Raw genomic sequence first — 24,569 nt, forward strand, 5'->3', positions numbered from 1 at the left:
TAAATTAATTTATTTATTTTTTTATTTTTTTAGAGAGTTAGAGAATTCAGGTTTATTACGCCAATAGGCCCAGAGGAGTTAACACTCCAAGCTCTGAACCGACTTTTTTTAAAATGTATAAGTTTAGGAATTTTAAAAATTCAGAAATATACATTCAAAAATGCATAAGTTTAGAAAATTCAAATAATGCAAAAAGGCAAAAAATAAGAAACAAAAGCCTTCTTATTTAAAGGCAAATTGTCTTGACGCAGTTTATGATTTCTTCCAGGAACAGAAATGCATGTGTATGCATCATGTATGTTCCTGTTTTTCATTTATGTACAAATATCTCTTTGATGTTGAGTTACTTGGTTCCTAAATAGCAAGAATTCAGATAGAGAGGGATTCATTCAAAAATATAACTGAACCTACTGATTCTAGAGTTGGGTTAGGGAGAGTTAAATAGCCAGGGTTGTCTAATTCTTTTTTTTAACACAGGAGTGTGTCATGCTGTTTACTCTGACATGATATTTTCTTCTTTGTTACGTTAGACATATCAATCTTCTCTTAGTTTACTAAGTAATTTTGAATCAGGAATGGAAATTGAACTTTATCAGATAATTTTGCAAGGTTTATTGATGTGAATGTATAGTATTTCTTCAAACTGTTGCATTTTGTGATTGCGTTTTTCTTAATAAAATACATCTTGGAGTGTTTGGAGAGCTGCATTAACTACGAGGTGTTCCCTTTGTATGGATATGCCGTATTTTATTTAAATGGTGTCCATTTAATGGACATTTGGGTTGTTTGCAGTCTTTTGCTCACACATGCCTTTTTCTAGAGTTTTTTTCCCCCTAGTCAAATTATATTTTCTGCAAATGTGTGTATATACATATGTTTATTTTTAATATATAGCAAAGTTCCTGGAAGGATATATCCCAACTTAAAACAGTGGTTGTCTCTGAGGAGTGAAAGGAAGAGATGGTTAGGTTAGAGATCTGTAATGTTTGGGTTTTAGTAGAATAAAATATACATATATTACTTGTATAATTAGAAATAGATTTAAAAATCATAAATGGGCTAAAGATGGATCCAGTATATGTTTTTCCAGATCAGTTGCCAATTAATACCATTTTATTTAGTAGTGATATTTGTTCTCCCAACCCCCAGTTTGAAATGTCACCATTATCATAAACCAGTGATTCTCAACCAGTGTCAGTTTTGCCCTTCAGGGACATTTGGCAGTGTTTGAAGATATTTTCAGTTGTCAAAACTGTTCATCAGTAGCTCCAAGAATGAGAAACACTGTAATAATCCAAAGTTCCTTTTTTTGTGAGCCTGTTTCTACAGTCTTCATTCCTCAGTCTTTGTTCTTCTCTAGTGCTAAAACTCTTAATTATTAAAACTTCATAGTGTGTTTCAAAATGCTGATTGTCCTCTTCATCACATTTCTCCCTTTCCATTCTGTGCCACTCACTATAAACATGATGTTACAGCGAAGAATTTTGTTTGGATTTTCTTGTATGTTTCTTTTTCAAGTTAAATGAACTTGATAACCATTTTGTTCAGTTTCTCTAAAGTTCTCTTGATGATTTTTAAGTAGTACATTGAATTAATAGATAATTTGTGGACTGTCATCACTTGTATAATACTGACTCTTTAGCTAAGAGTATAGGATATCCTATTTATTGGAATTAATTTTATGTGCTTATTTAGGTTTGAATAGGTTCTGTTTTGTTTATGTTTTGTTGATGATAGTTTGTACCTAAGTATGTATCTTTCAGAGTTTTTTAAATTCCATTTTCTGGTTATTATTTATATATAGTAAATACATTAAATTTTGTAGCCCACCACCTGACTTCATTCCTTTATTTGTACCAGTTTTTTTCATGTGATTCTTCTGGGTTTTCTAGTCTTAGAGCCACATCTGCAAATGATATTTTGCCTCCTTTCCAATATTTTGCCTTCTTTCTCTTCTCTAATTTAATTGATTCTTCTACAATAAATGTATAATAAAAGAAACAATACTTTACATGCGTGTTATATTCTGCCTGCATTGAAATTACTTCTAGTATGTAAAGTATATTAAGTATGGTGGGTAAAAGCCTTTTATTTGAGGTATTTACTTCTTTGTAATATTAGAAGTATCATTCTTCTCTTAGTTACTAAGTTTAGACCAGAAATGAAAATTGAATTTTATCAGATAATTTTTCAAGGTTTATTGACATGAGTATATAGTTTTCCTTCAACCTGTTTATACTCTACATTTACAAATAGATTTCCTCATATTGAGCTACCTTTCATTCTAGAGATGATTCTCATATATATAAGGATAATCTTAATGAACTGGTAGTCTATTTAGGAATTTTGCAGTGACGTAAAACAAATTTTTGTAGTTTTATTTTTGTCCTCTGTGAATCAATAGCGTGTGTACTTTGTAAAAATAATTTTGAAGCTTTCTTTCTCTAAACTCTGAAACCATTTTTAGTAACATCAAAACTATCTGTTTTTTGATAATTTATTAAATTCATGTAACATCATCAGTTCCCAGTCCCTTTTAAAGGGGGTAGCTCTTTCTCAGTTTCTTTTATTGTGATTAATTGTTTGTTTAATTTTTCTTTCCCCTGGGATTGATTTTGGCAACTTATCTTTTCCCAGAAAAATCAACCAATTCAGCCAGATACTTAGATTTTTATTTAATACAAGTTTTGCTCTCTTAGGGTCTTTTAAATACCCACTTTTTTTGCTTTTAATTCTTTAATTGATTGAATAAACTAGCCAATAATAGCAGTTGCCATATAGGAGCAAAATGACATAGGGGTGTTTCAGTATTTATTTATGATCAGAGTTCACTGAATTATTAATAGGTTTTAAATGTAAAAATTTATGGATGTTATATAACTTTAAATTTTTAAAGTGTATAAAAATATAAGCATTGTACACTATTATTCTACTTCCTTCTTCCTTCAACTTCAGTCCCTTCAGCCGAGGTGCCCTGTTGTAGTAAGTGTAAGCATCAGTGCTTTTTTGAGAATGGACTCTCAGGCCACTGCTGGCAAATCTTGGAGTCTGGAGATCCAGCAATGCAGATGGCCTTGCTCTGCCCTGTACCTTACATTTCCTCTTTATCAGAGAGAGCCATCAACTTCAAGGGGCACTCTCCTTTGAGGGTGCAGAACTCTAAGAACTGAGTGGAAAAGAGGAGGATGTACAGGTAAAAGGAATTGGAGGAGCATAGGCCATAGCAGGGTAATGATGGGAGAATCAAGGAGGGCAAAGCTGCTGGTCAGTCTTTGAAATCATGTACATGTAACATAAAATACACCAGTATTTTGGTAGCTTAAAGCACACCAAAATGTCAGTTTTTTGACATCTAAAAATCTCTGTTAGTATTTTATTCTTTAGTCAGTGGTTTATTTCATCTCCTCCCAACCCCTCCTGCCAAGAGCCAGCTCCTTGGATTTAGCTACCAGATCTATTAACTTTATATTTTCATTGGGTTTATTTTCGTTCTTTTAGAAACGTCTTGAATTGTATACTTGTTTCATTCACTCTTTAATTATATAGAGATTTTAAAGCTGTAATTTAAGGCTGGACACAGGTTTTTGGCTATATATGTAGTATTTCCTCTTTATTTTCTGCACAATCTGAAACTCATTTTAATGTTATCTTTAAGCCAAGAGTAGTTTTGAGGGAATCTTTAAATTCTACATGACTGGAGAAGGGTTGCTTTTGTTTTTGTAAATAACTTCTAGTTTTTGTAGCATGTAATCCAATAAATATATTCCACTACTTGTAATTTTTGGAATTTAAAGTTTTCTTTGTGGTTTAATATGTACAACTAAAACTATGAGCAAAATATGTTCTCAACAAGGTACGTGTATATATAGCATGTAACATATACCTCTTCAACTTCATCCTTTTGTTCATATCTCCCATTTCCTTTTTTTTAACTTTTTTTAATTGTTATTGTCATTTTACAATGTTGTGTCAAATTCCAGTGTAGAGAAAATTTTTTCAGTTATACGTGAACATACATACATTCATTGTCACATTCTCTTTTGCTCTGAGCCACCATAAGATCCTGTGTATATTTCCCTGTGCTACACAGTACAATCTTGTTTATCTATTCTACATTTTGAAATCCCATTTCCACCCACCACCACCCTGGTCCCCCTGGCAACCACAAGTTTGTATTCTATGTCTATGAGTCTGTTTCTGTTTTGTATTTATGGTTTTTTGTTTTTTGTGTTTTAGATTCTGCATATGAGCGATCTCATATGGTATTTTTCTTTTCTTTCTGGCTGACTTCACTTAGAATGACATTCTCCAGTAACATCCATGTTGCTGCAAATGGCGTTACGTTGTCGGTTTTTATGGCTGAATACTATTCCATTGTATAAATATACCACTTCTTCTTTATCCAGTCATCTGTTGATGGACATTTAGGCTGTTTCCATGTCTTGGCTATTGTAAATAGTGCTGCTATGAACATCAGGGTGCAGGTGTCATCCTGAAGTAGGGTTCTTCTGGATATATGCCCAGGAGCAGGATTCCTGGGTCATATGGTAAGTATTCCTAGTCTTTTGAGGAATCTCCATACTGTTTTCCACAGTGGCTGCACCAAACTGCATTCCCACCAGCAGTGTAGGAGGATTTCCTTTTCTCCACAGCCTCTCCAGCATTTGTCGTTTGTGGACTTTTGAATGATGGCCATTCTGACTGGTGTGAGGTGATACCTCATTGTAGTTTTAACTTGCATTTCTCTGATAATTAGTGATACTGAGCATTTTGTCTTGTGCCTATTGATCATTTGTATTTCTTCCTTGCATAATTGCTTGTTTAGGTCTTCTGCCCATTTTTGTATTGGGTTTATTTTTTTCTTATTAAGTCGTATGAGCTGCTTATATATTCTGGAGATCAAGGCTTTGTCAGTTTCATTTGCAAAACTTTTCTCCCATTCTGTAGATTGTCTTTTTGTTTTACTTCTGGTTTCCTTTGCTGTGCAGAAGCTTGTAAGTTTAATTAGGTCCCATTTGTTTATTCTTGCTTTTATTTCTATTTCTTGGGTAGACTGCCCTAGGAGAACATTTTTGAGATGTATGTCAGGTAATGTTTTACCTATATTTTCTTCTAGGAGGTTTATTGTATCTTGTCTCATGTTTAAGTTTTTGATCCATTTTGAGTTGATTTTTGTGTATGATGTAAGGGAGTGTTCTAGCTTCATTGATTTACATGCTACTGTCCAGTTTCCCCAACACCATTTGCTGAAGAGACTGTCTTTATTCCACTGTATATTCTTGCCTCCTTTGTCGAAGATTAGTTGACCAAAAGTTTGTGGGTTCATTTCTGGGCTCTCTGTTCTGTTCCATTGGTCCATATGTCTGTTTTTGTACCAATACCATGCTGTCTTGATGACTGTAGTATTGTCTGAAGTCTGGGAGAGTTATTCCTCCAGCCTCTTTCTTTCTCTTCAGTAATGCTTTGGCAATTCTAGGTCTTTTGTGGTTCCATATAAATTTTATTATGATTTTGTTCTAGTTCTATGAAATATGTCCTGGGTTATTTGATAAGGATTGCATTAAATCTATAGATTGCCTTGGGCAGTATGACCATTTTAACAATATTGGTTCTTCCAATCCAGGAGCATGGGATATCTTTCCATTTTTTTAAGTCTTCTTTAATTTCCTTAATCAGTGTTTTATAGTTTTCCGTGTATAAGTCTTCCACCTCCTTAGTTAGATTTATTCCTAGGTATTTTATTACTTTGGGTGCTATTTTAAAGGGAATTGTTTCTTTACCTTCTTTTTCTGTTGATTCATCGTTAGTGTAAAGAAATGCAACTGATTTTTGAACGTTAGTCTTGTAACCTGCTACCTTGCTGAATTCTTCAATTATTTCTAGTAGTTTTTGTCTGGACCTTTTAGGGTTTTCTAGTATCATGCCATCTGCATATAGTGACACTTTTACCTCTTCTTTTCCAATTTGGATCCCTTTTATTTCTTTCTCTTGCCTGACTGCTGTGGCTAGGACTTCCAGGACTATGTTGAATAGGAGTGGTGATAGTGGGCAGCCTTGTCTTGTCCCAGATTTTAGTGGGAAGCTTTTGAGTTTTTCACCGTTGAGTACTATGCTGGCTGTAGGTTTGTCATATATAGCTTTTATTATGTTGAGATATGTTCCTTCTGTACCCACTTTGATGAGAGTTTTTATCATAAATGGGTGTTGAATTTTATCAGAAGCTTTTTCTGCATCTATTGAGATGATCATGTGGTTTTTGTCCTTTCTCTTGTTGATGTGATGTACACTTTGATTTGCATATATTGAATCATCCTTGTGTCCCTGGGATGAACCCCACTTGATCATGATGTATAATCTTTTTTATGTGCTGTTGGATTCTATTTGCTGGTATTTTGGTAAGGATTTTTGCATCTCTGTTCATCAGTGATAATGGTCTGTACTTCTCTTTTTTGGTGGTGTCTTTGCCTGGTTTTGGTATCAGGGTGATGGTAGTTTCATAGAATGAGTTTGGGAGTACTCCCTCTTTTTCAGTCCTCTGGAAGAGTTTGAGGACTGGTATGAGTTCTTTGTATGTTTGGTAGAATTCCCCAGTGAAGCCGTCCGGTCCTGGACTTTTATTTGTAGGGAGGTTTTTAATTGCTATTTCTATTTCATTTCTAGTGATCGGTTTGTTCAAGTGGTCAGTTTCTTCTTGATTCAGTCTTGGTGGACTGTATGTTTCTAGAAACTTGTCCATCTCCTCTAGGTTATCCATTTTGGTTCCATATAGTTTTTCATAATACTCTCATATGATATTCTGTATTTCTATGTTATTTGTTGTGATTTCTCCATTTTCCTTTCTTATTTTGCTTATTTGTGCTGTCTCTTTTTTCTTCTTCGTGAGTTTGGCCAGAGGTTTGTCGATTTTATTTACTCTTTCAAAATTCCAGCTTTTGGTTTGATTGATTTTTTTGTATTGTTTTTTAAACCTCTATTTTATTTCCTCCCTGATGTTTATTATTTCCTTCCTTCTGCTGACTTTTGAGTGTTTTTGCTCTTTTTCTAGTTCTTTTAGCTGGTGGGTTAGATTGTTTATTTGAGATTGTTCTTCTTTTTTTGAGAAAGGCCTGTATCGCTATAAACCTCCCTCTTAGCACTGCCTTTGGTGCATCCCATAAGTTTTGTGTGGTTGTGTTTTCATTTTCATTTGTCTCAAGATATTTTTTAATTTCAACTTTGATTTCATCATTGATCCATTGGTTTTTTTTAATAGCATGTTTAATCTCCATGCTTTCCTTTTTTTCTCCTTTTGTTTCTCTGTAGTTGATTTCTAGTTTCATGGCATTGTGGTCAGTAAATATGCTTGAGGTACTTCTTATCTTCTTAAAATTGTTGAGGCTTTTTTTGTGCCCGAGTACATGATCAATCCTAGAAAATGTTCCATGTGCACTTGAAAAGAATGTATATCCTATTTTGGGGGGGTGTAATGCTCTGAAAATATCCACCAAATCTAATTTTTCTATTGTATCATCTAATTTCTCTGTTGTCTTATTTTCTGTCTGGAAGATCTATCTAGTGATGTTAATGTGATGTTAAAATCTCCAACAATGATTGTATTCCCATCAATTTCCCCTTTATCTCTGTTAGTAGTTGTTTTATGTACTTAGGTGCTCCTATATTGGGTGCATATATATTGATTGTAATATCCTCATCATGTATTATTCCTTTAATCATTATAAAATGTCCTTCTTTATCTTTCTTTATGGCCCTTGTTTTAAAATCTGTTTTGTCTGAAATCAGTACTGCTACACCTGCTTTTTTGGCTTTTCCATTTGCATGGAATATCTCTTTCCATCCTTTCACTCTCAATCTATATGTGTCCTTCTCCCTAAAGTGGGTCTCTTGTGTGCAGCATATTGAAGGTTCTTGCTTTATTATCCAGTCTGCCACTCTGTGTCTTTTGACTGGAGCATTTAGTCCATTAACATTTACAGTAATTAATGATAGATGAGTGTTTATTGCCATTTTGAACTTACTATTTCAGTTGATTTGGTATTTCCTCTTTGTTCCTTTCTTTTTCTTTTTGTGGTTTGGTAATTTTCCTTTGTATTATCTTGAATTTTATTTAATTTTTGTGACTCACTTGTAAGTTTTTGGCTTGTGATTCCCTATTTTGTAAGTCTATTAACCTGTTACTATAACTGTTTGTACTAAACAGATAGTAATATAATCTCAAACCATCCTACTGAGAACAAAAAATTTAAAAAAGAAAGAAAAAAAATACTCTATTTTCTTGCTTCCCTCTCATGCTCTTAATGATTCAGATGTCTTCTTTTACAATTTTTTGTTTATTCTACTTGGAATTCATGGTAGTTATCACCTTCCAGTTATGAGTTTCTCATTTTTGTAGCATCCTGCTTCTTTTCTATTTATAGTAGACCTGTCAATATTTCTTTTAGCATGGGTTTAGTGTTGCTAAACTCTTTTAGTTTTTGCTTGTCTGTGAAGTTATTTATCTCTCCTTCTATTCTAAAGGATAGCCTTGCTGGATAGAGTGTCCTAGGCTGCATCTTTTTTTCATTCAGGACTTTGAATTCCCATTTCCTTTCTTTACATATGTTTTGTCTACTTCATCTGTCCATGAACTGACAAGGATGAATTAAATAAAATCTATTTCTGTTGTGTTTTCTACAGTTAGTGCTTTACTGTTTTGTTGCAGTAATGTTTTGGACATAAATACTTAGTATAGTTATGTTATTGTGAATTTGAACCCTGTGTCATTGTAAAGGGCATTTAATTAACATTTCTGCCATTAGTTAACATCTTGCCCATTTCTTAGTATCAAAACTCTAGCTTTTTTTAAAAAAATTAAAACTAACATACAATATTTCTTTCAGGTATACATAGAATGTTTCTTTCTTGTACACCTGAAAAGATTTTACAATTCAGTATTTTTATACATTATGAAATGGTTATTGCAATAAGACCAGTTGCCATCTTTTACCATATGAAGTTATTACAATATTATTTACTATGTTCCCCTGTGTGCACTTAGATCCCTATGAGTTATTTGTCTTTTAGCTAGAAGTTTATACCTCTAAATCCCTTTCACTTATTTCATCTGGACCCCCACCCTCCTAAAATATGGCTTTTTTTGTTAGCATTTGTCTGATACAATTCTGTTTGTTTCCTTTATTTTCTTCTGTCCTTTACCGTAATTCTTATCCTTTTCTTGTTCTTTGTTGTGTGTGTGTGTTTCTTCTGGTTATTTAGATAATTGGTGTTGCCCTTATAGTTTGATGTAGTATTTGCATTCATCTATTTCTTTAATAATTTGAGATAACATCTATTAACCTGTCATCTATAAAAGCTGAGAAAATTACCACTTCCTTCCTCCGCCCCAATCCTGTTTTGAGATTTTTGTTATATTTTCTTTTGTTTCATTCATTTCTTTAAGTAATGTATTTAAACCTGTTTCTTAATTTATCTGTCTTACTCAGTATATGCTGATTCTACTGAAGACAAGGAAATTTACACCTAATGCTTTTTTTTAAACTTTAAAAGTGTAAAAATAACTATACTTACCTTCTCTAGTCATATCCCTTTGGTTGTTTAATATTTTGTATTTAAAATGGTTCATTGCCAACTAGCAGGTCTTTTTCTGGAGATGCTTCTTTTCATTTTTTGATTGCGTTTTATCATCAAATAGTTTTTAATCAAAATGTGTTGTAAGTTTTTTAAAATTTCTTTCATGTTTGAAAATCTTTGCCAATTACCATTATTTATTTGAGAAAATACGTTGTAAGTTCCTCCATTTATTGGTGTTGTTCCATTATTTTCTAGCATTGAGTATTACTAAATCTAAGTCCAGCCTAATATTTTGCCTTTACTTTTTCTACAGGCTGCTAAAAGAATTCTTTCTTTAATCTTGAATTTCAGTAACTTAGCCAAATTATGTCTTGGAATCTGTTATTTAATAACAGCATTTCATTGAAATTTATGTCCTTTTGTCCTACAGATTCAATTTTTCTTTCAGTTGGGGGGGAAGCAGTCTCCTGTTATATCTGGTTAATATGATTCTCTATTTTCAGGGACACCAATTCTTCTATTGGATTGCCTTTGTCCTACACGTCTGTTATGTTTGTGATTATTTTCATCTTTGTTCTAATTTCTCATGTGTCTCTTTGACAGTAGCTTAGTCTTCAGCTATATCCTAGTCTTCTCTGCTATTTATGGCTCATTTATTTGTTCTATAATAATGTTATTTTGCATTTCAGTTTTCTTTATTAGTTTTGTGGTCTTCCTTTTCATCTCAACTTTGAGCTCTTAATTTTATTGGCTTTTTGTATTTATCAAGTGCTCTTATAACTCAGAACATTAGGGGATATTCATTCCCTTAAATTAAGACTCTTTCAGAGTAAATTTTTTTAATAGACATTATTTTTTAAAGCAGTTGTTGGTTTGCAGCAAAATTGAGCAGGAAGTACAGAGTTCTCATATACTTTGCCCCTACACATGCATAGCCTCCCCCCCAACATTCTGCACTAGAGCTACACATTTGTTATACACAATAACAAATTGTCAAAGTCCACAGAGAATAGAGTTTTCATTTCTATTTTTCATGCTGTGTTCTACCCAAATGTGAAGGTGTCATGTCTGGTTTTAATTTTTTTCATCTCGTTAGTGCTTAGCATTGTAGTTTCATTGCAGAATCATCCTTCTATGCTGAGACATCCAAATAAGATTTGTCCTTGAATTTGTCCACACCTTTTTAAATATCTTTTCTTTTTCTTCCTCCATCAGCTCTGCTTTGAGGATTATTTATGAAAAAGAGTAGGGTTTGGCTGTGTGCAGCCTTATTACAGACATGGGCTTTCTCTCTCCTAGTCCTGATTGAGTGTGCCGTCACAGTCTGTGAAGGAGGATTCCATTGGCATACCTTCAGGCTTCAGGTTGCAAATGCAGATTGGGCTCACAGAGCCTTTGCTTATGCAGAAACTGCTGTTTCCTGAGCCTATTCACTATCTCCTTTCAAGAACAGCTTCTGTTTCCCTGACCTAACAGAGGGTATTGGGTATGTAAAGCCACTTTGGGACACCTGTGTTTAGAGTTCACAGCCATCTATGATATTAATTTTTCCCTACCTATTACTCTTTTGGATGACCTTACCTTACTTATTTTTTCTTTTATCTACATGTTAATCAAATGCCTATTTTATTATTAGAGATAATTAGATATGGATAATTACTATTCTTCTGCTCTTCCTTCCTTGTCTTCCACAAAGAGTTTTCAAGATGGTAAGTTCTATTAATTTTTCCTTTCTCTGGTTGGATGGAAAGTGGTCAGAAGAGGATCTTACGGTTAGAAAATTTTTTCGCTAAACTAATCCCTTCCTCATTCATTTATTAGAGAGCCAAATTAGGAGCAACAGAAATGTTCTCTCTTTCATTGGCCTTTTATACTGTTTAGTTGAAGCTGTTATTTTTTTTTTTGCTTGGGTGGCATTAATGTGCATCATTACATATTTCTTAATCATAATCAGGTTTTGGGGTTAAGAGATCTTGAGATTTGGCTTTGTGCTATCACCTTAAGCAGAGAATAACTTTTCTTCTTGATTTTCGTAAAAGAAATTTGAAATTCTTATGAACTTAATTTTTTTAATTTATTTATTTTTTGTGGGAGGAGGTAATTCGATCTATTTATTTACTTTAATGGAGGAATTAGAGATTGAACCCAGGACCTTGTACATGCTAAGCAAGCACTCTGCCACTGAGCTATACCTCCCCCCCCTTCTAATGAACTTTATTAATCTTCCAATTTATTTAGTATTCAGATTACTTAACTTGAACAAGTCTTCAGTAACACCAGCATGTAGGCTTTTCCTTTACCACTGCAGTAAGTGCTGCTAATGATACTCTGCATTCAAATTAGTTCTGCTTTTGTCCTAAATCTGTGGTGATGAAGTAAAGAAAATAGAGGTTAAAATCTCTTGTAAGATTGGTTTGACATCAGAATTGCTGATGTAGAGTCTACACTTCCTTTAGAATGGTATACCTTCTATAAATTACAAAAAGGCATATAGTTAATTTTTTAATGTTTATTATATAGTTTATTTCTAAACAGTGTATATTAGGCTGAGGAATATTTTATGAAAGAGAATGATCTATTATTATAGCCAGGATGAACCTCTAAAACATTATGCTAATTTAAGGAAGCCAGACACAAAATGTCATGCATTATATGATTACATTTGTATGAAATATCCAGAATAGACAAATCCATACAAACAGAGTGTACATTGGTGGTTGCTAGAGACTTAGGGGAAGGAGGGACTGAGGAAATGAGGAGAAACGTTTAATGGGCCAGGGGGTTTATTTTGGAGTAATAGAAATGTTTTGAACTAGATCTAGGTGGTGGTATACAACATAGTAAATATACTAAATGCACTGGATTGTTTAGCTTTAAAATAGTTATTTTATGTGCATTTTATCTCACTTAAAAAAAAATCAAATGTGAGGAGAAAAATCCCCAAAAAAGAGGCTGACAAAACTGCCATAAATGTATATAAGTGTATTCTGCGCAAATATCAGTTAAAATATATGATTCAGCATTTCTTTCCACATACTTTATGGATTTTTCAGGAGTATAAGTAAATTAGATTTTAGTGATGGTGGCTTGTAGTAAGAGAGCTCCTGTCAGTTTTAGAGGTTTTAAATGATAGGACACAGACATCACAGGGCAAAGAACTAACATTCTTTTAGCTTGCAAAAGAATTAGCAGATTATATTTGAACTGTATCATTTCACTCATTTAGCTCAAAGATGATAACTTAGCACTTAGCTGTTCCATAACAAAAACCATGTACTGAAGTACATAAATACCCTCAAATCACCAGAAGCTGTGAGTAAACTTTTTTTAAAGAAGACATGACAGTTTTTATTAAGAATTGATGAGTATGAAGCATTCAAATATAATTACAAAAATGTAACATCCTACTCATGGACTTAGGAATGAGAAGTCTATCATGCACATAAAGATTAAAATTGGTTAGTATATGTAAAGGCTTAGAACAGTGCTTAGTATATATAATAAACAGTCAGTAAGTTAGCTGTAATTGTAAAGAGGATAACTGCAACTATTACAGTTAGTTAGCCAGACTTCCCGGTGTTAGGTATTTAGATTGTTTCCAGCCCATTAACAGACAAACAGCCACACTGAACACTTTTTGTGGTTTAAGTGTAATAGTCCTATGGTAAGTCTTAAGTACTGACATTGCTGAGTTCATTAGATATGGATGTATGTGCCTTTGAACTTGCCAATTGTGGGATTTTTTTTTTTTTAAGATTTTGCATGTTTACACTCCCCCTAAGTGAAAGTACCTGTGTTACCACAGTCTCCTAAGGGTTTTTTGGGGGGAGGGGAGTTAGTTTTGTTTTGTTTTTTTTTCCTAAACATGGCCTTTTACCTGTACCAGAATTAGAAACTAACATCCAAGGAAACTAGTTAATGTTACCTGTCTGGATCATTCATTGTAAAGAATCTTTATTAGAACAGAGTTGTAGTTTAAAAAAAAACAAAAACTAGGTTTGCATTAAAAGTCAGTTAGACCTGACTGATTCAAATCCTAGCCCTCTTTTAAAGTTTTTTGTTTGTTTAATCTTTAAAATTGTGGTATAATGGCATCTAGTTTGGACAAATTAAATGAAACCATGCATTTAAAGTGTTGAGCATGGTGCCTACAATTAGTAAGTGTTGTTCTTATTACTACTATTAAAGATAAGAAGGAAAAATAATACCTCATGAGTGTTTTTTAAAGCAAATGTCACATAGGTTTCACATCATTTAATATTTAAGAGAACATTTCTCTTTTAATAACACTAGCCACCAAGATCCTGTACAATAAAGCCTAAATATAATTTCCCTAATTTGATTCTGTTCATCTTTGATGTTGCCCTTTTACTTTTGAATGCATACATTTCAGTTTATAAACCTCATATATTCTACTTTTGTTGATTTCTTAACTATAGGCATCTCCTTAGAGAACAACCATGTTCCATAGAAAATTAGTATTTTTAAATTCCTTGCTCCACAGCAGATATCTCAGAAGGCAGATAATTGACTTAGTTTTATTATGTGATTTAATATATAGACCTTTTGTGTTCCATAAATAATTCCATTTCTTTCTTGGTTTTAGTTAGTTTCTACCTTATTATGCAAGTGTAAATCGCAAATTCCCACTTCTGAGGTCAATTAGTAAGCAGATTTTGAAAAAGCTTTGAATTAATGTGAAACACATTTTATATCTTGATATACCTATATTATAGCTGATTATCTGATACTTATTTTTCCCCAACAGTCTCTAAAAGGATTTATAAATTTGAGATATTTTTGGAAAGTTGCTTAAGACTTGATCAATTTTGTATTTTAGTAGGTTGCTAATTATAACCCATGATTTCTTCTAATCAGCAGGATTATTTTCACATTCCTTCTAAAAATACTGTTTCATAAATATTTGTTGAGTGTTTTCTATGTGCTGGCCACTAATGCTAGGCAAAGGGATTCAAAATAAATGACATTTGACAATCTTTATCTTCAAAGATTTCAGTCTTTTGGTGAGGGGAGCATAGAGCTCAGTGGTAAGGCTCACACTTAGCATGCAGTCCCCAGTACCTCCATTAAAATAAATAAATAAACCTAATTATCTCCCCCCCCAAAATAAAAAAAGAACCAAAACAAATTTTTAAAAAAATTTCAGTCTTTTGGACATGTTGAAATAATACTTGTCTGGAAAGTAGAGAGATTACATATTCATAGAATTGTCTAGATAACTGAAGCTGATTCCTTAAAATACTAAAAATTTTTAATGAAAAATCCTTTAAAAGTGTCTGGAACATCTTCCTGCATTCTTCAACTGAATAAACTGGACCATTTAAATTGTCTGTTGTGATTTGCATTTATCATTATTAACATCCTTTCTCAGATTTTTTCCAGTCGCATGCTTTCAGTTATCATTTTTTTGTAGCTGTTAATGTACGCTGTCTCTTTAAATTCCCATCTCTCTTACAGTTTATTCTTTTCTTTTGTATTGAAGTACAATCAGTTATAATGTGTCAATTTCTGATGTACAGTGCAATGTCCCGGTCATGCACATACATACATCAGTTTTCTTACAGTTCATTCTTAACTTGTTTGGTACTAGAATCTCCACATGTCCAATCTTTTAAGAATTATTCTTAAGACTGTACTTTCAGGGATCATTTCTATAGTTTGTTACTAGAGAAGTTTCTCTGAACACGTAGAGCACCGGAAACCATGAGGAGGAGGATAAATAAATAGAAAAAAAAAGCGTTATTATTTAAAATATCTGAGTAAGTGGCCTTGGCGTGAATAGGTGGATGTAGTTGTTACCTTGGATTAGATCTATGAGCTTTTTAAGTATACTTTTTAAGAATGAGTTCTCACTAAGGTATTTTCAGCTTCACTGTCATTTTAAGATGTTCATTCGAGTTCCAGTCTATGTAGTTTCTTTGAATTAATCTTGGTGATCTTATTTAAAATTTAAGTAAAAGCTACAACGTGGGTGAACCTTAAACATTATGCTAAGTGAAAGAAGCCAGACACAAAAAGTCACATATTATAAGGTTCAAGTTGTATGAAATATCTAGAAGAGGCAAATCTATAGAAATAGAAAGTGGTTTAGTGGTTGCCAGAGGTTAGAGAAAAGGGAGAATGGAAAAAGACTGCTTTTGAGGTTGGAGTTTCTTTTGTGGGTGATGAAAATGTTCTGAAATTAGGGAGTGGTTATGGCTGAACAACTTTGTAAATGTACTAAAAACCACTGAATTATATACCTTGAAAGAGTGAATCTTATGTGAATTATATCTCAATTTTTGAAACCTAAATGGAAGCAAATTTTTCTAATAAGATACTCTTTACAACACTTCTAGATCTATATCTATACTTTTACTTTTGTCTTCTAGTCATCAGTTTAGATTTTGAGTCTCTCAAATGCAATTTACAGTGAAAGCATAATTTCCCTTAAGGATAATAGATGTCTAATTGTGCATTCAGTGAAAGTTTAGATAACATCCATTGTTTGTAAAGAAAATCCTGCTCTAACTCCTTAGTATTACCAGTATGTAAGTATAAGGAACAAATGTATGTGAGCCCTAAATATCTAAAGAGTTGGAAAGGATAATAATAACTAAAAATAAAAAACAAAAAAACCCTATTCTATTTTTTCATTAAGCATAAATTGCAAAATACTTTTAAAATGCAGATTATACATTGCTTTATTAATTTTTGTTTTACTTAATTTTGATTTTATATTATGTAATTTTTATTTTCTTTTTGTGATTTGTTCTATGTAACTTTTTCAATCTTTAAAATTTTTAATGATAGTTTCACAAGCAGTTTGTCATTCTGGTGTTTGAAAATGATTAATTCCTTTGGCTGTAAGCTGTTAAACACATTTTTATGTTTTTATTTTTAGGCTATGGAGTTACTAGTAGAGAAAGCAATCAGTAGTGCTTCGAGTCCTCAGAGCCCTGGAGATGCACTGAGAAGAGTTTTTGAGTGCATTTCTTCAGGGATTATTCTTAAAGGTAAGTTTTAACTTCATTTTTAATGTTTGTGTTTGATGGTTAAATAAGAATTCTTTCTCTTAGAAATGGATAATGCTAATTCTTCTTTTACCCTCTGGTGATTGCTGTAGGTAGTCCTGGACTTCTGGATCCTTGTGAGAAGGATCCCTTTGATACCTTGGCAACAATGACTGACCAGCAGCGTGAAGACATCACATCCAGTGCGCAGGTACCAGTGTGTTCCTAATCCCAAAGCTTTGTTCACTGCCCTTCAGGTTTTGGTTTTTTATAATTGTCCTTTAGAAGAAGTCACTGTATAAAATTATTTCTTCTTCTACTTTAGTAAATAAGCCCTTAGAGGGGATATAATTTAAACTAGATTGCATTAATATAATCTTAAATTTTATTGTTTTAACTATGTATCTTATTAAATGTATTATATAAATACAAAAACACAACAGTATTTTCAGTGTCATTAAATCTGGTTATTACATTATATGTTAGAATCAGTAGAGAAACTATGTCCTCTGGTTGTAGGGGGTAGGGAGGAATAAATTGGGAGTTTGGGTTTTGCAGATAGTAACTACTATGAATAAAATAGATAAACAACAGGTCTTATTGTATAGCATGGGGGACTACATTCAATACCTTGTAATAGTTTATAATGAAAAAGAGTATGAAAAGGAATTATACACACACACAAAACTGAATCACTATGCTGTACACCAGAAATTAATACAACATTGTAAATCGACTATACTTGAATTAAAAAAAAAGATCAGTAGAGAAACCATGTCCTCTGGTTGTACAAAAGTGATGTGCTGTGTGGTGTATGGTAATTTTTGCTATTATTTAGCCTTTCCTACCACTAAAAAGGCCATCTAATACAGTAATTAAAACTGTGGACTCTGGAGTCACGACTCCTGAGTTTGAATACCAGCTCTTTATCTAATCTATAAGGGGGGAAGCAGTATCTATCTCAAATAGGATTGGTGGGAAGATTAAATGAGTTAAAATTTCAGTCAATCTAGAACTGCTGTAGTTTTCTTTTTTTGACTCAGAAGTGTACTAAGAGGAGAAATGGCTACTAGCTGTAAACAATAATAATCCACTGTAAGGCAGTTGAGCTTGATCTGTTCTGGCAAGAATGATTTGGAATTTGGAAGATACCAGGATTAAAGTAAATTGTTATGCTTAAAGTATATTGTGGGTGAGTCAATAGTAATAGAAGATTATGAAATCTAACAGACTGTGGACTTCCAATTCACGTGTGTTAAACAAGCTTTGTTTTGTTTTTATTTCTTTGGGTTTAATTTTCTAAGGCAGAAGAAAGTTACCGTAGGTGTCTTTTCTTTTCTTTCTCCCTTAGTACTTAAAGAAGGAATTATTTATAAATTTTGGGTTAGGAGCAGGGTATTCGAAAATTTAAGAGAATTTGTATTTGAAAGGAAGGCAATTTTCTTTTAATGTGACTTTAAAGAAAGTAGTCTGGTTTTAAGAGGTAGTTAGAAATGTCCTAGTTAAAAGTGAAGAAGTTATGGTGGAAAAAAGGGAAGTCTTGTACACTATTGGTGGAAAAGTAAATTGGTGCAGCCACTGGAAAACAGTATGGAGGTTTCACAAAAAACTAAAAATAAAACTACCATGTGATACAGCAATTCCACTTCTGGATATGTATCTGAAAAAAAAAACAAGAATGCTAGCTTGAAAAGATACAAGCACCCCGGTCAATGTTCATAGCTGCATTATTGACAGTTGCCAAGATATGGAAGCAACCTAAGTGTCCATCAACATATGATAGATAAACAAGAGATATATATATAGATATATATATATGCACACACACATATACATACACAATGGAATACTACTCAGCCATTAAAAAGAATGAAATTTTGCCATTTGCAGCAACGTGGATGGACTTGGAGGGTATTATGCTAAGTGAAGTAAGTCAGACAGAGAAAAACAAATACTGTATGATATTTATATGTGGAATCTAAAAAATACAACAAACTAGTGAATATAGCAAAAAAGAAGCAGACTCACAGATATAGAGAACAAACTAGTGGTTACCAGTGGGGAGGTGGAAGGGGCTATATTGGGACAGGGGATTACAAGGTACAAACTTAGGTATAGAGTAAGCTACAGTGATATATTGTGCAACGTGGGGAATATAGCCAATATTTACAATTAAAAATTGTGAATTACCATATTGTATACCTGTAACTTGTATAATAGTGTACATCAACCGTCCTTGAGTAATGAATAAATGAATGTGGGGAAGTAACATTACTGCATCATTCCATTTATGTAACAATCATGAAATCACAATTATAGAGATGGAGAACAGATCAGTGGTTCCTAGAAGTTAGGAATATGGGAGAAGTTTGGGTGATACTATAAAGGGAGTCTTGTGGTGATGGTACAGTTTAGTGTCTTGTGTTGGTGGTTATTCCAGGCCAAACACGTGGTAGTTGCAAAACATGTAAACAAGTATATGTATGACTGGTGAAATCTGAATAAGCTCTGTAGATTGTACCCGTGTCAGTTTCAGTTTGGTTTTGGTGGCCTGTAGTACCCATGTCAATAATTCTCTTCCTTCCTTTGTCTCTGTCTGGGACTATTCTTTTCCTTCCATAATGTTTACCTTTTTTTTTCTTTTTATGACTCTGTATGTACTATTCTCTAGTAACCTTTTTAAATTGCTTCTGCAAGATGTACCTTTGTCATTTATTCACATCCCTTCTTATAGGTGTCCAGTAGAACAGTGTACCTTTTAAAAGGCACATTTATAAGGTTAATCCTCCCCCTCATAAAAGGAATTAAATAAACTGTAAGTTTTCTTTGATATTGTCTAAAAACTCCAAAATGACTTTGTATAGGAATAATTTCAGTATTCTCAAGTTTTGTTTGCTGCTAAATAATTGCCAATTACACTAGAATTCTCTCTCTTGCCAGGTGTTAGAAATACGTGCAAACCATATGCAGAACGAAAGCTTATAGAGTGCTCACTCCAGCATCAAATGGCTATCATACTTTTCCTTACTGGAGTATTCTTACATTTAGAAACTCCTAGTATTAGAACAGGCTGATGATCAGTAACAATATCTCTGTAGAAATGTGTTACTATTCATTATTATGCAGTAGATATCTTTGGATATTTTCATTTCATACAGAAGAAAACATTCTGTTTATCTTTGAGAAGGACCTTTTATAAGTCTCTTTAAATAAAGAATGAGTATTTTATTATGATAAATATTCCTGGTTTCACTTCAGAAAGTTAACAGCCTTATAGAATAAATGAGATAGAGAAGCACCCAGTACTGTCAAAAATTCAGAATTGCAGGCATAAGCAGAATGCAGTATCATGTTCTGAGCACATATGATTTGGGACTTTTCAAGGTTTAAAAAGCAAATATATAAGGCAAAGTTGTAAATAAACCGGAATCATCTGATCTGGAAAAAAGTTTTAGGACAGTAAATTCTCACTGGATAATTGTAATCAATAATTATATCTCAGCTTCAGAAAACAAACAAGGATTAAAAACAGTCTAAACAGCAGCCACTTTGGAAAAGTTTGGCACTTCCTCAGTAAGTTAAACATATGACCCAGCAGTTTGACTCCTTAGGTATATACCCAAGAGAACTGAAAATGTATGTACATTAAAAATTTTATAGGGGGGAGGGTATAGCTCAGTGGTAGAGAACGAGCTTAGCATGCATGAGATCCTGGATTCAATCCCCAGTATCTCTATTAAAATAAATTTTAAAAATAAACCTAATTACCCCCCCCAAAAAAAATACTGTATAGACAAATAGCAGCACTGTGCATAATTGCCAAAAGTGGAAACCACCTAAGTGTCCATCAGCCAGTGAATGGATGGATAAACAAATACAGTATATCCATACAGTGGAAAATTACTCAGCCATTAAAAGGAATGAGGTGCTGATACATGCTACAGTATAGGTGAATCCTGAAAATCTTACGCTATGTGAAAAAAGCCAGATACAAAAAGTCATATTGTCTGATTTCATTTATATGAAATGTCCATAGTAGACAAATCTATAGAGATAGAAAAATAGGTTAGTGGTTGTGCAGGCTTTAGGGTAGAGGGATTGAGCAATGATGGCTATTGCGCCATATGGTTTCTTTTTGGGATGATGAAAATGTTCTGAAATCAAAGACTGATTATGGTTGAAAAACTTTGTAAGTATACTACAAAGCACAGACTTGTACACTTTAAAAGAGTGACACTTAAAATATATGAATTATATTTCAAAAAATAGTCTAAGCAGTTACATTGAAGGTTTAACCATATAGTAAAAGTTGCCATTTAATCAGATGACTAAAATCTCCTTAAATTAGTTTAAAATGTATCTATCATATCTCAAAAGTCCCTCTAGTTTAAAAATCATGAGATCTTTTGACACTGATGCCTAACATTCCTGTGTATACATTGCCATGTAGTGAAAGTCTTTTCTTAGTTCATGAAGTAACAAGTTGAAGAAGTATGATCCTCATTTTGTAAACCTGAGGAGGTTTGTGTGTGTGTGCATATGAACTCCAGGCCTTGAGCATGTGTGTATGTATGGACATCCACAGAAAAAGTGGGAAAATACATGAATATGAACTAAATAGAGGTTCATTCAATTAGTGATACACTTTTGCTGTATGTTGTTTTAGGGTTTTCTATTTGTTTTTAATGAACATAATACTAATTTTTTTAATTTATATGTTAAAAAAACAAAATAGCATGCACACAAAAGAACCTGAAAATAAAAACATCAGAACATATGGAGTATTTCATTTGTGAAACTTAATATTGTTCAATGTGTTTCTTTCCTTAAACATGCTTTCTTATGTTGTTATATGGGGATAGAAACCTAATAAGACTTAATACTGGTTTTTTAAATTAACTAAATTCTCGCTCTTTTTGTTGCAGTTTGCACTGAGACTCCTTGCATTCCGCCAGATACACAAAGTTCTAGGCATGGATCCACTACCCCAAATGAGCCAACGTTTTAACATCCACAACAACAGGAAACGAAGAAGGGATAGCGATGGAGTTGATGGATTTGAAGCCGAGGGGAAAAAAGACAAAAAAGATTATGATAACTTTTAAAAAGTTTCTGTAAATCTGCAGTGTTAAAAACAAGTGCCCATTCGTTGGCTGTTTTTCATTCATAATAATGTCTACTTTGAAAAAATTATCAAGAATTCAAAGAATTACATGGAAGAACCAAGTTTTTCTATGACATTAAAATCTTAATGTACAGTGTTAGGTATTATATGAATGGAAAGACACCCCCAAAAAAGTTGTGCTCCAACTAGGGGAAAAACAATGGTTCTGACTTTTTTCCCCATTATTTTGGTTTTATTTACTGGTTGCCCTAGGTCCCTCATATTTGTGTCTTTTATTAACTAGTCCTGTTAAATCTTTACTGTATTTAATGCAGTATTTGTGCTTCAGTTGCTATGTGTATTTTGATATTTTTATTTAGAGGTTTTGTTTGCTCTTTGACACTAGTTGTTACTTTGTGTTACAGATATCCTTTATCCCTTCTTAATATTTTACAGCAGTACGTTTTTTTGTAACGTGAGACTGCAGGATTTTTTTCCTTTTGTTCTGTTATTCTGTGTGTGACGGATTACAACACAAAAAAGTTATCCTGCCATTTAAGTGCTCAGAACTGAATGTTTCTGCAGATCTTGTGGCATTTGTCTCTCTAGTGTGATATATAAAGATGTAATTAAGACATATTTCTGTTAATCTAATCAAGTTTGCTGTCAGTTGTGCATTATTAGCAGTATAAAAGCTAATATATACTATATGGTCTTGCAACAGTTTTAAAGCCTCTGCATAATTGATAATAAAAATGCATGACAGTTTTGTTTTTAATAGACTTTTAAAATTATAATTTTAGGTTTGACACGTAGATCTTTGTACAGTTGACTTTTTGACATAGCAAGGCCAAAAATAACTTTCTGAATATTTTTTTCTTCTGCATAAGTGGAAAGGGCATTTTTCATATATAAGTGGGCTAACCAATATTTTCAAAAGAACTTTATCATTGTGCAACTAACAACAGTAACTAGCCCTTAATTATGACAGTTCCTTATTGGTGTGTGTGAGATTACTCTAGCAACTATTACAGTATAACACAGTTGAATGATCCCTGCCCCCTACCCCACACCCCATCACCCAGATAACTTACAGTTCTATTAACAGTGAGGTTGATAAAGTATTACTGATTTAAAAAATTAAGATTATCTAAAGAAAAAAAACAGAAAATTATTTGGTGTGGCCATCTTACATGCTTATGTGTCCTACAAAAAGCTAACTATTCTAGCAGTGGTGTAATGAAAAGTTACATCTTACTGTTGATATATGTATGCTCTGGTACACAAATGTCATTTTGTTGTCACAGCACTACAGTGAAATACACAAATAAAAACTTAAATTCATATAATGACTTAAATGTATTATATGTTAGAATTGACATCATAAACTGCTTTTGCTTTGAAATGACCTAATGCTTCAGTAAAACCATATTCAAATTTATTGGGTACTTACATCTTGTTATTCCTGACAAATGATGTTACCTGAACACATAATTTCCAGGAAATTGTATTATGCAGTACCATATTGGTTCGGTTGCTTTTGGGTCAGAATCTTCCCCTGGATTTTTAGAGGACCAGGAGACTGTAGGAGATGACCACTGAGAAAATAGAACAGGAGACTCAGGCTCTTCTCCCAAATTTCTCACGTACTATCTTTGTAACTCAGGCAGACTTCTTTTCTCTTCTCTCTCTTCTCTCTCTTCTTCCTTTCCTTTCCTTCCTTTCCTTCCCTTTCCTCTTCCTTCCTTCTTTCTTTCTTTCCTCCTTCTTTCCTTCCTTCCTTGTAATCTTTCTGGATCTCATTTTACTCTTGAATATTTAGCCACCCAGTAAAAGTTTTGGAATTTTGTTTTTCAAGTTCTCTTAAGAGAGGAGACAACTGATATTTATCATGCACTGTGGACAGACGCCATGCTAGGTCTTCTCACACATTTTCCTGTTTAAAACTACCGTAACAGTAAGAGTAAATGAAGGTGTCATATTTCTTATTTTTCAGATGAGGAAACTGAAGCCCGGAATGGCTGACTAAAGACAGTACCTGAGTTTAAGTGACGGAGTTGAAATTGAGAGCCAGGTTTCAAAGTTCATTCATGTCCAGAACTTTGCCAGTCTGCTCCCTTCGTCTTGCAGATATGTTCTAAAAATGTTTTCAGCCCAGGTTTCAAATTTTTGCATTTCGTTTGGGTGTCTTCATTCAGATATACAAGTGATACCACTGAATTTTTTTTTTTACTAAAATAATTATTTCAGTATTTTTTGCATGGCTTAATTGTTTTTATAACTGAGGCTGGATCCATATTAACCATCTATGAAATAAGTTCGATTGAGTATTTTTCAGTATTTCTTCTGCTTTGACAATTTTTGAAGAAAACTAAACCCTAGTCAAAAGAAGCATTGGTTATCACCCTGCTAATGCACTCTTCAACCAGTTGTTTTGGTGACTAATTTACTTATCAGTTATTCTCTGCATCTCAGACTGGCTTTTCCTGTTATATAGTGCATGCTTATGTTTCAGTAATGATAACCCAGACAAAATTAAGTTGATTCCTCTCAGCCACTCCCCAATACGTGATGCATTCCAAATTAGATTTGTGTCTTCACCACTATTGTTTCTTCTATTTCTTTGAATAAGCTAGTATTAAAAATGCAAACTTGCATGAACAGCATAGGAAGAGCTCTCAGACTTTTCTAGTTCAGTATTTCAATCATTTTTTCCTGCTTTTTGACAAAAAGCATAAATCTTCTGCATGATCATGCTGTTATCGTCAGTATATGTTATGAATTTAAGTTATAAAGAGTCACATTACTGAATTCATCATTTTTTATACTGAATTTGGCAGAGCCTACTTTAATTGTTTTCCTAATAAAGGTCAAGTTTTATAGTG

General features: G+C 33.0%; 1 protein-coding gene and 1 pseudogene across 4 annotated transcripts in view; both read left to right on the plus strand.

Moving 5' to 3' along the window:
* Positions 1-23,125, plus strand: part of ZFR (zinc finger RNA binding protein) — a 74,180-nt gene extending 51,055 nt beyond the window's left edge. For 3 of the 4 annotated variants that reach the window (XR_012071545.1, XM_072958808.1, XM_072958809.1), the window contains 3 exons: positions 16,472-16,583; positions 16,694-16,791; positions 21,506-23,125. Coding sequence is in view for 2 of the 4 variants with exons in the window: in XM_072958808.1 (XP_072814909.1) it covers positions 16,472-16,583; positions 16,694-16,791; positions 21,506-21,685 (390 nt within the window). In the remaining 2 variants the exon portion in view is untranslated. Of the gene's footprint in view, positions 1-16,471; positions 16,584-16,693; positions 16,792-21,505 lie in introns of those variants that run through there. The other variant, XR_012071544.1, reaches the window with a different exon arrangement.
* Positions 15,215-15,356, plus strand: LOC116280101 (small nucleolar RNA U3; annotated as a pseudogene).
* Positions 23,126-24,569: the final 1,444 nt, after the last annotated feature.

The sequence above is a fragment of the Vicugna pacos genome, chromosome 3 (genome assembly GCF_048564905.1).
Source record: "Vicugna pacos chromosome 3, VicPac4, whole genome shotgun sequence".
Classification (NCBI taxonomy): domain Eukaryota; kingdom Metazoa; phylum Chordata; class Mammalia; order Artiodactyla; family Camelidae; genus Vicugna; species Vicugna pacos.